The following is a 15,466-nucleotide window of genomic DNA, read 5'->3' on the forward strand; positions in this document are numbered from 1 at the left end:
TCAAAAAATGTGACCTTGAAAAAAATTATAAATACTGCAAAATGTTCTATGGTTCCAAGCACAAAGCAAAAGTAGCTATATAATCGGCGCTAAAGGGAGCTGAGAACGCCGTTAAAGAAGCGGGTGATAAATGTGAAGTGCGAACACCTTGCATCCTACCAGTACCTTCCAAAGTCGGTAGTTTTTTACCGTTTCTGATTCCTATTCTCGCTGGACTTAGTGCTACAGGCGCGTTAGCCGGTGGTGCAGCAGGTATGGCGAAAGCTGTGAACGATGCAAGTGCTGCTGGACGAGAACTGGGAGAGAGCAAGCGACACAACAAAACTATGGAAGCTATCGCGTTGGGCAAAAGGCTTTATATGAATCCGTACAAAACAGGTCTTGTTCTTCATCTTTCAAAAAACTGGACGCGATGCTACCACGTCGAGCGTTTACTGATTGGGACTCGTTAAAATATGCAAAAATTTTTGAGGTTCCGCATTTCCGCGGTGTTTTCATGAGAAACGAAATGCTCGAAAACAGTCCACAAAAAAACGAGTCAGCTATAATCAACCTTGACGATAAAGACGGTCTGGGAACACACTGGGTTGCATGCAAGAAACGCGACAATAATATCGATTACTTTGACAGTTTCGGCAAACTTCAACCACCCTCAGACCTCATAAAATACCTCGGCGTTGGTAGTGTTAAATACAATCATGAAAGGTACTAGGATTATGATACATTTGTATGCGGACACTTGTGTCTGAAATTTCTGAGTGGTGAGCTATAAAAACATGGTGTGTGATTCATCAAAGTCAGTCTACCACTCGCAGTCATGGATGATTCGTTAACGTTCACGATTTCGGGAACTTCTTCTATTCTTGGGGCACAATATTTCCCACCGATCGAAATTGCTCGAGATAAAAGTTATGCTCTTGTCTAGGTCGAATTGTTAACCTTTGATTCGATTCCCAATTTTGATGGTGGTCACAATTAGATTTACGTAGCTGATAAAATGATCACCATACCTACCGGCAGTTACGAGATTGAGGACAAAGAGAAGTATCTTCAAAACGTGCTAAGAAATACAGATATCAGGCTCGCCATCAAACCCAACAATAACACATCTCGCAGCGAAATCACATGCAACCACACGATTAACTTTGAGCCGAATGATTGCATTGCTAAACTTTTGGGATTCACACCACGTGTATCGGAAGTCGATAAAATTTACGAATCAGACGTGCCTGTAGCTATACTCAAGGTCAAAGCGTTGCAAGTCGAATGTAGCATGACGATGGGCGCCTGGGTCAATGGACACAAAGTACACACTATTCACGAGTTTTTCTAGACTGTCCCACCAGGATATAAGATCGTGGAAGGACCGTCGCACGTCATTTACCTTACGATCACCGTCAGGACCATAGATCACGTTCAGCTTCGGTTAGTGGATCAAGACGGAGACCTGGTTGATTTTTGTGGAGAGGTTATTACTGTAAGACTATATATCAAATCGCAATAAACGATGGGAATTGTATATAACAGACTGTCAAAGAGTAGGTATATTAGTAAGTCGGCATGCCCCGATCAAGTCAGTCATCGATCGATTCTCGAACCGTTCATACCTCAAAACGTGGAGTTCCTGATAGCTCTGGGTCTAAAACTGACCACTATTGGAAGAGGAATTTCCGACAACTCAAAATCCGATTTTGCTGTTCCATCATCTGCTACGTACCATGGAGGAAGAAATCTTAAACATTCAAACACCAGTCGTCCTTGACGAATCCATTGCGCATTACGAGATTCACGCTCACAAGCCTTACGCCTCGTCAACTTTCAACAAGAGCGATGAAATTCGAATCACCGTTCAGTATCAGGATTTATGCATATTACCCAGCGATAGTTCAGTTCATATCCATGGACTACTCCTCAAACCTGATGGTACAGCTACTGTGAACACACAGCTTGTGAACAACGCGATCTGTTATGTGTTTGAAAGAATTCGCTGCGAAATTAATGCAGTTGAGATTGATAGAAGCAAGAACGTTGGCTTGACAAGTCTCATGAAGGGTTACGCTTCCCTGCACCCTGGTCAGACTTGTCTGATGGAGAACACTGGATGGCTTGATGTAGAAAAGAGGAAAAAAGCAACCGATGCCGAGGGTAATTTTGACGTACTGATACCGCTCAGCATGATACTGGGTTTCACCGAAGACTACCGCAAGATCGTTGTCAACGCTGAACATGAGTTAATTCTGACGGGATCAAAAACTGACGTCAACGCAATCATGCAGACTCATGAGGAGGAATTCAAAATCACGATCAATGCGGTGAAACGGCTAATACCGTACTTGAAACTCGCGGATCAGAAAAAAGTTGACCTACTAAATTTTATTCAGAGAGATCCGCCTATTTCGATGAGCTTCCGCAGTTGGGAATTGTACGAATATCCCTTACTTCCCACAACATCGAAACACGTTTGGACTGTGAATACTTCCACTCAGCTTGAAAAATCTCGGTACGTCATTTTGGGTCTCCAAACAAGTAGAAAGAACAAGACCGGCAAGAACGCAAGTCATTTCGATCATCGGAATATCACGGACGTCAAGCTATTTTTAAACTCTCAATCTTATCCGTACGGTAACCTGAACCTCAACATGAGTCATAATCTGTACGCGCTCCTGTACGAAATGTACGCAAACTTCCAAGCTACCTACTACGACAAAAACCCCGAGCCGTTGCTGACAAAGAGTGAATTCCTTCGAGACGTCCCCTGATTCGTTATCGACTGTTCAAAACAAAACGAATCTTTGAAGTACGGACCTGTCGACATCCGTCTTGAATTTGAAGCTGAAGCCAACTTATCTGCTGAAACATTGGCGTACCGCTTGATTGTTCACGATCGTATTGTCGGATACAACCCGCTCAGTGGTGTGGTCAAAAAGTTGGTATAAAAGCTGACCCGTTCCCACCATTTAACACAGTTCAAAGATGGAGCTCATCGTTGATATACAAGGCTTTCGTAGACCTTTCAACAATACCTTCACATTGAAAGAATTGGCTACAATTTCAATCTACTCGGGAGCATTTCCATCAATGTTTTTCTTCAAGCCACCTCACGAAAGGGATTGTCTGGACATCAAATACAAAAGCCAAAATTCTTGGTTAGAACGCGATTTTTGCGGTTCACCTCGGAGCCATACCGTTCGAGGAAGTTGAGTGGACCATTAAAGACAGGCTGTGCAAAGCTAAAACCGTGTACGTAAAAGGAGATGAAAAACGAGATTGGTTGCTGAAAATTTTCCCGAAGGTTCGAATCATCGACATCCTGGAATATGACTGTCCGTCGCTTTAAACCTTGCAAAAAGCTTTAGCTGTGTCTCTGCGATGCGACGTTCATACAATACCTAACGCAATTTGTGCAGCACAAAACGTTTTGATACTTCAAAATTGGCTACAAAATCATCATACCGTTCGGATAGCGAGGGTGTACGATTTGTGTTACTGCGCAGAAGCATCTCGAAGAACGGTCCCGCATTTCTGGCGAATATATCATTCTGGTTATGATACTGTTGAATAGAATTATTGTACTATCGTTGTGAAGTAATTGTCATCTGTACCCTAAGAATTCTACTCAATAAAACTGTTTTTTGAAGAATATTCGTGAAGTAATCTTAAACCTTCACCTTCACCTTTGCTCTCAAGAGAGAATTTTTTTCAATACGAAGCTTATGTAAAATTCAACCTTGCTCTCCATCCCTGACCGAGCTGTACTCAAACCGAGTTATGTTTCGCATTCTTAGAGCGATAGTCACCCAACACCGCAGATGCATGGCTCTGAATGTACCGCGGCTATCGGTCGACCTTGCACTCTGGTCTTGACCGAACCCGTTCAAAATTCATCGTTGAGTTCACATGACAGTTACAAGCCAAAAAGAATGTCACGTGGTTGATGTCAAACAGGCATCCGAGTAAGTGAAAAACAATTCTCAGAACCATCAATTTTGGAATGTCCCGTGGTTGATAACGTGGGAAAGGAATGTAAGGTGTTGATGTTACACATCAGCGATATCCGAGTGGATAAAAAACAATTTTCGGAACAATTATTTTGGAATGTCACGTGGTTGATAACGTTGGAAAAGAATGTGGGGGTGGTTGATGTGACACATCAGCAGTCCTACCGTGGGAAAGGAATTTGGAGTGGTCAATGTCACACATGAGCAGTCCTATCGTGGGAAAAGAATGCGGGACGGTAAAAAAGTTCTCGCCCCCGCTGCACCCTCTACCGTTGGCAGACGAGCACTGCATAAAGACTTTGACCTTCGGTCGGTAAGATTGTCGGTAGAACAGCTCGATTTTGACCTTCGGCCGATAAGAATTGTTGATAAAGCAGTGCGAATTTCACCGTCGACCGATACAACTGTCGGTAAGGTTGCATGGTTTTGACCTCGAGTCGGTGCGGCAGACTGTGACGTCATCGCGGAAAAGGGTTTGAGTCTGGGGAGAATGTCAGTAAGTGTCGGTAACAGGAATCTGTAAGTAGAACCCCCATTGCTATACCACTAACTTTCTACTTACATCTTGGTTTCGATAAGATTGTTGAATTTTTTCTTAAGTACTTTTTGATAAAGAGTGACCTTTGTTTATTTGTGGAGTGAATAAAATACCGTCTTCATTCACTTTTTGTTTTACTTTTCTCTCCATGTATGTAGATGCTTCGAAAATTTTGACAATTTTCTTTGTTGACCAACTTGAAAGAGAAAAAGATAAACTCTGTAATTTTCCACTTGCTTTCATGCAGTTATTATATTTTTCTTTCAACTGCATTATCATTTTTTTTTCCAGTTAATGCAGGATTATCGTCAATGTTCAATTGTTTATTCCTCATACTATCAGAATCGTTTCTTACAAGATGTTCAAAGTATGATTCCAGTTTTGATGTTATATCATGATATTTCCGTTCAGCATATGTATGTGATCGATCTAGATCTTTCCTTTTAATAGGAGACAAATTGAAGATTTTGGCAGGGAAATTGAGGCGATCGAGATGCATTTCAGTAGGTGTAAAAGTTTCACTGGTTGAGCTGCATATTTCAGATGTTGAAGTCGTAACATGTGATAACTGCAGATTTTCAGATAAATTAGAAGACATTTTTTCTTTCATGAAGTTTTGAGTGAGTAGTGGAGTTCCTTTTTGGTCCGGTGTTTGAGATAGTTTCGATGATTGGACAACAGTCTGTTCAAATGTTTAAACTTTACTTTGAGGTTTTGGTAATTTGCTATAAACTTGCTTTGTACATGAAATACATAGCTTACTTCCGGGTATAACAGAAGGTACACTACCCTTACACTGTTAAAACAACTTAAAACTAACTGGTTTTGAAGATCTACAAACTGTACTGTCATGAAATTTGGAGGGATCAGCACAAGCTTTCTGGTTTGAAGTATAATTAATACGATACCGTTTGTCATGTTTAGAACAAATAAAACTAACGTCTGTACCACTTCTCAAAGTTAGAGCAATCCGATCTTCATCAGAAAAATTTTTACAATTTATAAATTTTTCCTCAGAACATGTTTCGTTTTTGAATAATCCAATTGAACATTTTGTACTTTCTATCACTCATTTTTTAATAGTTCCTCACTTAAAATATTGGGTAAATAATAGCCTCCAATTTAAGTCTTGATTAAATAATTATTGTCAGTCCAGGATTTGAAGAGAAATTTTTTTGAACTGTTATTGTGAATGATAACTCTTTTATTATTGGAAGTTTGAAAGATTAACTTCGTTTATATTCAGAGGTTCATACGTTGATCCAAAGATGTCACCACTTCTATTCATTACTATTAACATCAAATGATATTACAGGTGTCACAGTCATCTTCTCAAAGAGTATGATTTCCAAATTGATCACTAAAATATCATCAATGTTTTTATTGCTCATCATTATGCCCCTAAATAAAGTTTTAATGGTTCAAAATTACAAACTCACACGATTTACTAAACACATTTGAAATAAAAATGAGAAAAAACCTTCTGCAAGAAAATAATTTTTTTAATAGAATACAAAAATTCATATTTTGGAAAAATCAAAAAATACTGTTTCAAAAATTTCAGGATCTCTAAAGATTGGTTCAAGGTAATATACAAAAAAATTTGACTCAAAAATTTATTGTTGAGCGTCAATTTTGAGAACTTTTAAAAATTCAAAATTTCACAAAATTTCAAAATTTTTTTTCGAGATTTTTTCTTTTCACAGCCCTAAGTTTCCTGTTTGGAATTAACCATTGATCATTCATTAATTTGCAATACTTTTCAAGATATTTAAAATATAAGTTTAAAAATACGAAAAATTGTGAAATTTTGAATTCTTTATATCTTTTGAGGAAAATTTCTCAAATTTTTTTCCTTCGGCAGAACTTCGTAATAGGATAAAAGAAGACTCCTGACTAAAATTCGGCCTAATCGAGGTGGTCGATTCCAGCGATTGGTCGAATTGACATGGAATGACCCATATATATATTGTAACGTCCTTAGACGTTACGGAAATAAATATGGATCCGTGAGTTTGATTATCAAGCTAAAATCAAAGGCGTAAATAAAATGTCGTAAAAAAGCTGTAATTGCAAGATATGTGTTTCTCGTTTTAAGTTTGAAACAAGACTGTTTTTAAACCAATGTTGGTTGACGCAGCAACCTTATTCTTTTGAAAGACATGAGAGGTTTATAAACGTCTTTTATCTATGATGACTACTAGATCATTAAAAAGGGGCAAAACGGGTGATTTTACCCTTTGTAACACTACTCCCCCCAGAGAAAAAGAGTCGTCCCGATTAGGAAAAGATGAAACAATTATAAAAGTGATCTAGCAGTCAGTGCTTAAGGTGAGTTGGAGCTGTGGCTCTAAAAATTCAAAGACTCCCTTTTTTACTATGTGGCATTTGCCCACAGTCTCAAGGTAAATCACAGAAAGCCTTGAGCAGATATTTGAGCGTTAGATAATTTCAAAAATTTATGTGCCTTGTTTTATAACGGTAAGTGTTGTTAAGTGTTATGTAGCTTCATGAATTTGAAGTCATCAGCAACGGTCCAGATCGATGTCGAAAAGAAATCGAATCCTCTTCATCAAGGATTGTTCGAACGAAACAGGTTCGGGTGAAAACATCGAGGCAGGAACCAAAAATTCCAGGACCAAACAGGATAAAGGCAGATTCCTTTTTGAAAATTCACACAGCAAACAGGGAAATAGATGGGTGACTGATCCTAGTCTTCTTCAGAAACAGCACACCATAGAGTTTGAGAGGACAAATGTGAGTGGTGATATAATAACTAAATTCACTCAGTAAATTTGGGAAAATGCACGAATAAAATAAATTGAATATGTATTCAAAAGAAGCGATATTATCTGAATCATTTTTGTGTATCTCTTCAAAATAAGGCCACCAGTAATCCTCAGGAATCGGGAAAGATTGGAAGGAAAAGGCTGTGTCAAATAACCTGAAAAAGTGCACACCAAAACTGACACTCAAGGTTAATAAAATGTGAAAATTAAGCAATCGCTCATTGACCTCGAAAAATAATCGTGGCTCTATTCACATTTCAAAAGAAACCAAAGCCTATCCGACACAAAACTCGATTCCAGAGAAGAAGGTTCTAGAAAAAAACAACCGAAGAAAACAAATTTTGAGTTGATTAATAACCCAGAAATAACAAATCATTATCGAGTTATCTTTATTAGAAGAAACATGTCCCAAATTCATAATTCGATTAACGCCGGAATTTTGGCTCAAACTTTCGATTTTTCAAGTTTCAGAAACTTATTGGAGGAAGAGTTGGAGAGCAAATTTCGAGAAAAATGGAAAGAGTTTTCTTGCGGGTTTTTCGAAGGAAAAATTGAAAAAGGAAGAATTGGTTTCCTCTGCTCATCATGTTTCACCCACAGGTAAATGAAAAACAAACACAAGAAACGACCCTTCCTTATTGATTAATTTTTTTTTTTTTTTTTAATTTTTGGAAATCTTTAAAAATTCCAGTCCCGAACATCTGTGTGATGAAGTAGACCTAAATGTGACCTTTCTTAAGGATAACACGTCTTGTAGAGGTTGCAAAGAAAGTTTAATCTTTATCGAGAAGCGAACCGAAGGATGTCAGAAATGCGAGGATGTGAAAGCTGAACTAAAAACAATTATTGAAACTACCTTTTATTTCCCAATCACTTAGTTTAAATATTTATGTGAATGTAAATATTTGATTTAAAAAATTTTTCTGAATAAAAATTAAATTCAGAGGTTTAACTTTGTCCGTGTGTCCTTGCAAGACAGAAGCTAGAATAAACTTGATCGGCTGTGGATTCTGCATTGATAACCAAAACAGGAGCCGATAAATGAGAAAAGGTTTGTTTTACTAGCCAATCTTCATGAACCTCATGAATAATTCTGAGTAGCTCTGAAGAAATGCTCGATTCCTCCCCACGAGAACGGGAACTTACTCAAGCAAAACAAGTTTCGGGGGAAACTCGCAAATGAACAATCAAATCTACTCTGAGCTCAGACGAGCGAATGAGAAGATCGAAATTTTTCATCAATAAATGAGATTCGAAGTCGCGAAAATTACCTAACCTTCGACGAGCTTCTACGAAACAATTGCTACTGAATATCGATCTTTCCATCACCTTTACAGTCAATGAAGTCGTCTGAAGATGTCTATCCAATATAACCATCTGAGCGAAATGCTGAAAATAATAGCAATAACGATCTGCGTCCTGATACATCAAATTTAAGAGATTAATTCCAGCTACGTCTCGATATTCGTCAAGAAGTTCTAGAAGTGTACAGACCTGGCGATCTGCTAAAAACCTCTTGGTGAAAGTTATTTTTCCGCATCCGATATTCCCTTCAATAATGATCGTAAGTGATCGAGTTTTACTCAAATGAATTCCAAAAGGCAGATTCTTCTCCCAATCGATGACCGACTGTGAAGAAGGTCAAGTCGATCACAGTCGTCGAAGGTGTACGTCTGAAGATCTAACCTCGAAGGATGTTCTTGGTCTTGAAGAGACTGTTCCAGGTTGATCTTCTTCAAATAAAGCAAGACGATCCAAGTGTACCACTTTCTGACGCGAATGAGGAGATCTTCGGTTTCTATAAACAACATCATTTATCCGATTAACCACTAAGTAAGGGCCTTCGAATTTCTTTGTAGTTTTGGACATCATCCTTTCTGTCTTCGGGGTTGAAAGAGCCAGACAGAATCTCCAGGATTGAATTTTAAAACTCTGGCTCGAATATCATAACGAGTTTTTAATTTATCTGAAGCCATAGAAATTCTACTCCTAGGAACGTGATGAATTTCTTCTAAACGTTGTTGTGATAAAAAGGCATAATCTGTTTGATGCTGTCTTTGCACAGGAAAAGGGCCTTTCTCTAAATCTGACGGAAGTGGAAGATTTCCTCCAGTAAGCATGAGGGCTGGCGTCTGCTTCGTCGTCTCATGAATCGCAGATCTGTAAGATAAAAGGAAGAAAGGGATCCAGAAGTCCCAGTCTCTGATTCTGCTCTACGAAGGACGACAAATACTGATCAAGACGATTTATCTTGACCTTGATGATTTGTTGATTAATGTTAATCTTGGATATGAAGGTCACAACTCAAAACACTTTTCATAGTGTTTACGTTTCGGCCCTGATGGGGGCCCTCCTCAGAACAATTTATTTAAACATCTGTCACGAACAAAAATAAAATAATGTACAACTAGGTTTTAAAAAAATTAGACATAGTGGTATAGATAATATGCAAGGATGTTTAAGCAAGTATAAAATAGAGGAATTACCTAGTATGGGATGACACTTCCCATTAATTAATGAATGAATAGAAACAATAAAAACAATAAAAAACAAAAACCGAAACACACTGCGTTTGCGACACGTAGTTCCCTAGAATTCATATTTGTTGTTAATTTTGATGAAATAAAATAAAACACACAGCCGTTATAGGTTGAATCCAGAGCACATTTGCACAAGTGGAACGTCCAATGTGTAGTGAGGGGGAGGTCGATGTCGATAGTTATCAGAATAAACGCAGAGTCAACGGGTTGGAAGGAAATCAAAATTTTGTTAAGGAGGTAAAATCGAGAGCAAGCTCAGTCGGTAATGGATAATTACAATGGTCGTATCACAGAGGTGTAAATATTACTTAGATGTTCTATATCTTGTTTTCGGTTGACGGAATTGGGATGTGCAACAATATTGCACATTTCTAACAATAGCGTATTATAATACAACGGTTCAACGTCAATAATGCTGGCTTGAGAATAATTGAAGGAGTGGTCGAAATCGATGACATGTCTCGTCAGTGCAGTATAATTATCCTCGTGTTCATGGATATTGCGTTTATGCTCGGTTATCCTGGTGTGTAGTTGCCTACTAGTTTGGCCTATGTAGGACATGTTGCATTGGTTGCAGGGTATTTTGTAAACTACACCAGAGCGCATACCCGGGGGTAAGGGGTCCTCACCCGAATCAAACATCGAGGATAGATCATGTGCACATTCACCCACAAATTGAATTTTGTACTTAAAGAATGTTCTGTTGAGTGACTCAAACAACCCCGCAACGTATGGGATGGAAATATAGTTTTTTTGATTGGTTTGTGCAGTAGTTGCATCGATATTATTGTTAGGGCTGGTCGATGACAAGATGGAATCGTATTTGAACCGAATATGTTTGTTGAGCAGGCGAGGTGGATAGTCATTTTTACTTAATACCTGCTGAATCAAGGACAAATTTTTGTTATGAAATTCCATACTTGAGAGTAGGATCGCTCTGTCAACCAAGCAATTAATCGTTCCAATTTTGTAGGATCTGGGATGGTGAGAATGGTAATTTAAATACCTTTGTGACCAAGTAGCCTTATGATACCAATCAGTTTTGATGAGCTGGTTATCATTGATGATCAGGACATCTAAAAAGCTAATTCGGTGATTAGACTCTAATTCAGAGGTAAATTGTAGTCTCGGATAAGAACTGTGGAAGACAGATAGCATTTCTGCAACTTTATCCGAAGGGACAGCTGTAATTATGTCATCTACATATCTGAAATAGAATGAAGGCTTGAAGTCCAGTTTGTTGAGACAATATTGTTCAAGATCATCCAAAACCAAATGCGACAAAATTGGAGAGAGCGGTGAGCCCATCGGTAAACCATAAGTTTGAGCATATATGTTCTGATTAAATTTGAATATGCCAGCCTTAAAACATGTGTGCAATGCTTTTGAGAGTTCGTTAAGTGGGGCCGGAATTTTGTCCACCAACTGATGCGAACGCTGTTTAACAGCGTTGATTGCAAGATCTTGTGGAACATTTGTAAACAAAGACACAACATCCAGCGAAACTAAAATATGATCAGGTGGGAGACGAAAGTCCCTAATAGCATTAACCAGAGCAAAACTATCTCTTACACGTGACAAGGGAGGTACGATGTTGTTACCTATACATTGACTGAGGAAGCGAGCCAGATTGATAGTCGGACTATCAGTGAACGAAACTATGATTCTAACCGGTGTATCCGGTTTGTGAATTTTTGGTAGCCCGTAGGCTCCAGGTGGTAGGCAATCAGTTTTTGCGATTTGACGTCTAAGTTGATCAGAGATGAGTTTGCTTTGAGACCAATCCGTTGTTAGTTTTTTGACTTCCTGTTGCAAGGTACAGGTAAGATCGTATCTAACAACTTTGTAAGAGTTGTTGTTGGAGAGTTGTTGCAACATTTTATCCTCGTACATTTGTTTGTTCATCACAACAGTCGTGTTTCTCTTGTCTGCCTTCAAGAAAAGTAAGTCCTGGTTGTTATTTTGAAAGATCTTAGTTTCTTTAATTTTATGAAGGATATTCTTGTCAGCGTGAAGGGAAGAAGGGGTGTTGATGAACTTTTTTATGGTGTTGGTAAAATCTTGGCGGGCCGTATTACGGCGATCAGAAGGAATGAAGGAAATCTTTGATTCGAAATCAGAGATAAGTTTGTTGGTTGGGACGCAGTGAGGCTTGAAAGGAATGCCATATTTGGGTCCCATTTTTAGCACGTCAGTAACATTGACAGGAATTTCCGTATTGCTAAGGTTCACAGTCCAATTTTCAAAGGTCGAGTCAATTGGATTAGAAGTGGGACGTTTCTTGTTATTAATCAGATTAGCTAACTTGTTGATGTTAGCCGCCTTGTCAGCATTGAAAGCCGGTTCCAATTTCAGGTGTTGTGTGTCGAAGAATTTTTTTGACACTTCAACAGGTAATTCAATTAAAATATCGTTCTCAAGCGACAACATAATATTTTAATATTTGATGATGGTCGCGTGAGCGTCACTGATCTCGAGATTAAGTAACGACCTTTGAAATTTGTGTACATCATGTTGGTAAACAGTACGCGACTCAGACAGTTCAAAACTAATACCGTTTGAGATAAGCTTAGGGAATTTCAAATGGGTAGGTAAAATCGATGGTTTCTTGCAGCTTAGAAGAAAGATGCGGTGGTTTTTTAAGCTTCAACAGAGACTCGGGTATGGTGGCCTCACGTCGCAGCTTCCCCGCCAAAGTCTTCCCATATGCAAGAGAAAGTCTTCCCATAAACGCAATATCCATGAACACGAGGATAATTATACTGCACTGACGAGACATGCTATCGATTTCGACCACTCCTTCAATTATTCTCAAGCCAGCATTATTGACGTTGAACCGTTGTATTATAATAGGCTATTGTTAGAAATGTGCAATATTGTTGCACATCCCAATTCTGTCAACCGGAAACAAGACATAGAACATCTGAGTAATATTTACACCTCTGTGATACGACCATTGTAATTATCCATTACCGACTGAGCTTGCTCTCGATTTTACCTCCTTAACAAAAAAATTTTGGTTTCCTTTTAACCCGTTGACTCTGCGTTTGCTCTGATAACTTTCGATATCGACCTCCCCCCACTACACACTGGACGTTCCACTTGTGCAAATGTGCTCTGGATTCAACCTATAACGGCTGTGTGTTTTATTTTATTTCATCAAAATTAACAAAAAATATGAATTCTAGGGAACTACTTGTCGCGAACGCAGTGTGTTTCGGTTTTTATTTTTCATCGTTTTTATTGTTTCTATTAATTCATTAATTACCAACACGCATTCGATGTAATTAGAAGTGTCATCCCATACTAGGTAATTCCTCTCTTCTACACTTGCTCAAACATCCTTGCATATTATCTATACCACTATGTCTAATTTTGTTAAAACCTAGTTGTACATTATTTCATTTTTGTTCGTGACAGATGTTGTGACGTTGCACCTGGAGTGCAAGTCACAACAAACCCCAAACCCGCGGGGAAGAGCCGAACGGGTGAGTCCTGTCCCGTCGGGAAAGGCCCGAACATAACCGAAGCCCCCCGACGCTCGGCAGAGCCGAGCGCGAAGAGCAGTACGATCACGGCCGTGACAGCAACAAGACCAGAGCAGCCTAGGCTACGAGCGAAAGAGAGAGAGAAAGAAAGAACGAGAGAAACCACCACACTCACACCGACACACCCCGCTACACGCACGCCGACGACTCCAGGAACCAGCGAGACCCAGCCACACTCCACCACACCTCGAGACACACACACACACACGCCGACGACACCAGGTTAGCCTGCATTCTACAGCCGATCTGCTCCTCCCCTCGCAACACCAACCCTTTCTACCTCACACTCCCCGTCACACTAGACCACCCTCCCCTCGCAATACCAACCCTTCCGACCTCACATTCCCCGTCACCTCCCACACTCCCCCCCCCCCCCCCCCCCGCCGCGCGTACCTGTAAGTTAGTATTAAGCAACGCTAAGGGCTGAGGCGTGATCAGCCCCCGCTCAAGTCTACAACCCTTTTGTACCTCTTAGTTTAAGTCGACCCCTTTTGCACAAATACACACACCAAGTTTTACCTTTCACATCCGCCCCGTCTCTAATTGTCTCTTCCCCCCCCCACATTATTCGTGCGGACTCAAAACCCGTCACAATGTTTAAATGAATTGTTCTGAGGAGGGCCCCCATCAGGGCCGAAACGTAAACACTATAAAAAGTGTTTTGAGTTGTGACCTTCACATCAAAGAATAACAATAATCGACCACAAATACTGTAGCAAGGTTCGATTCAGACGCTCTATCATGCCGTCAGATTGCGGATGCAAAGGAGTCGTACGAGTTTTTCTAACCCCTAAAATCTGAGTAACCTCTTTCATGAAGGTTGACTCAAAATTTTGGCCTTGATCAGTATGAAGTTCTAGAGGAACTCCGTGTCTCCAAATAAACTCTTTAACGAATGCCTGTGCTACAGTGGAGGCTTCTTGATTAGCAAGAGGGACTACTTCAGGCCACTTAGTAAAATAATCAGCAATAACCAGAGCATATTCATTTCCAGAATGGGTTATCGGAAGAGGTCCGAGACTGTCCATCGCTATCCTTTCAAATGGAGCTCCCACGTTCCAAATTTAAAGAGAGCTTTGTCCTTTCGCTCGAGATCCTTTCTTTGCCGTGCAGATTCGACATCTTTGACACCAATCTTCAACGTCCGTCCAGCAACGGGGCTGAAAGTAGAAGTTGCGAATTCTGCCCAGAGTTTTATTTGAAGCGAAGTGTCCGCCTGCAGGAGAATCATGATAAAGAGCCAGAATCTCCGGAACTCGTATCCTGCCATTCCGGGCGAGTTTCCGCTTTCTTCCAGGACTCAATTTGAGTCAAAGTGTCGTCCTCTTGTTGTGATTTTTTCCATTTCTGCAAGTTATTTTCAAGAGAAATCTTCCGTATTATAAAAGAGGGATCTCGGTTCTTCTCTAATCGTGCACACTGTTTACACTCTGGCATTTCCTCGCAGGGTCTTCGAGAGAGAGCATCGGCGTTTCCGTGATGAATTCCTGTTCGATGTCGAATGTCAAAATCGTACTGTCCAAGCCTTTCTAACCATCTAGCTACCTGACCTTTGGGAGATTTGAACGAAAGTAACTACCTAAGAGAAGCATGATTTGTACGGATCAAAAATCTCCGACCGTACAGATAATGATGAAAATGTACTACGGTCTTAACAACAGCTGAAAGTTCTCTACAAGTGATACAATAATTCTTTTCAGTTTCACTCAAAACTCTGCTGAAATAACTTATCACTCTCTCCTGAACTCCCTGAATTTGTGACAGAACCCCACCCATTCCTGAAAGAGAGGCATCCGTATCTAAAATAGAAGGAAGTTCGACCTCTGGATAAGCTAAAATCGGCGAAGAAATGAGATTTTCTTCTAATTTCTTGAAATCCTCTTCGCATTCCGCGGTCCAGTCAAAAGGAATCTTGATTCCGGTCGAGTGATAGAGGGGTTTAGCTATACTAGCGAAACCTTTCACAAATCTTCTGTAATACGTACAAAGGCCTAAAAAGCTTCGAATTTGTTCTTTATTCTTAGGCGTCGGCCAAGAAGAAACCTTCTTGATT

General features: G+C 39.8%; 2 protein-coding genes across 2 annotated transcripts; one reads left to right on the top strand and one right to left on the bottom strand.

Moving 5' to 3' along the window:
* Positions 1-1,718: 1,718 nt before the first annotated feature.
* LOC138191292 (uncharacterized) lies at positions 1,719-9,441 on the top strand. Its single transcript, XM_069137934.1, has 3 exons — positions 1,719-2,329; positions 7,059-7,293; positions 9,319-9,441. Exons 1-3 carry the CDS (start codon positions 1,719-1,721, stop codon positions 9,439-9,441), a joined length of 969 nt encoding a protein of 322 aa, XP_068994035.1.
* A 697-nt stretch (positions 9,442-10,138) lies between these two features.
* On the bottom strand, positions 10,139-12,295 carry LOC124223665 (uncharacterized). Its single transcript, XM_069137935.1, has one exon. The coding sequence runs from the start codon at positions 12,293-12,295 to the stop codon at positions 10,139-10,141; it is 2,157 nt and encodes a 718-aa protein (XP_068994036.1).
* Between the last annotated feature and the right edge of the window lie 3,171 nt (positions 12,296-15,466).

The sequence above is a fragment of the Neodiprion pinetum genome, chromosome 7, assembly GCF_021155775.2.
Source record: "Neodiprion pinetum isolate iyNeoPine1 chromosome 7, iyNeoPine1.2, whole genome shotgun sequence".
NCBI lineage: Eukaryota > Metazoa > Arthropoda > Insecta > Hymenoptera > Diprionidae > Neodiprion > Neodiprion pinetum.

Coding starts and splice junctions, on each gene's coding strand:
- LOC138191292 (XM_069137934.1), top strand. CDS start 1,719: ATGGAGGAAGAAATCTTAAACATTCAAACACCAGTCGTCCTTGACGAA. Junction 2,330..7,058: donor GCGGTGAAACGGCTAATACC/GTACTTGAAACT, acceptor ATGAATTTGAAG/TCATCAGCAACGGTCCAGAT. Junction 7,294..9,318: donor TAGAGTTTGAGAGGACAAAT/GTGAGTGGTGAT, acceptor TTCTACTCCTAG/GAACGTGATGAATTTCTTCT.
- LOC124223665 (XM_069137935.1), bottom strand. CDS start 12,295: ATGTTGTCGCTTGAGAACGATATTTTAATTGAATTACCTGTTGAAGTG.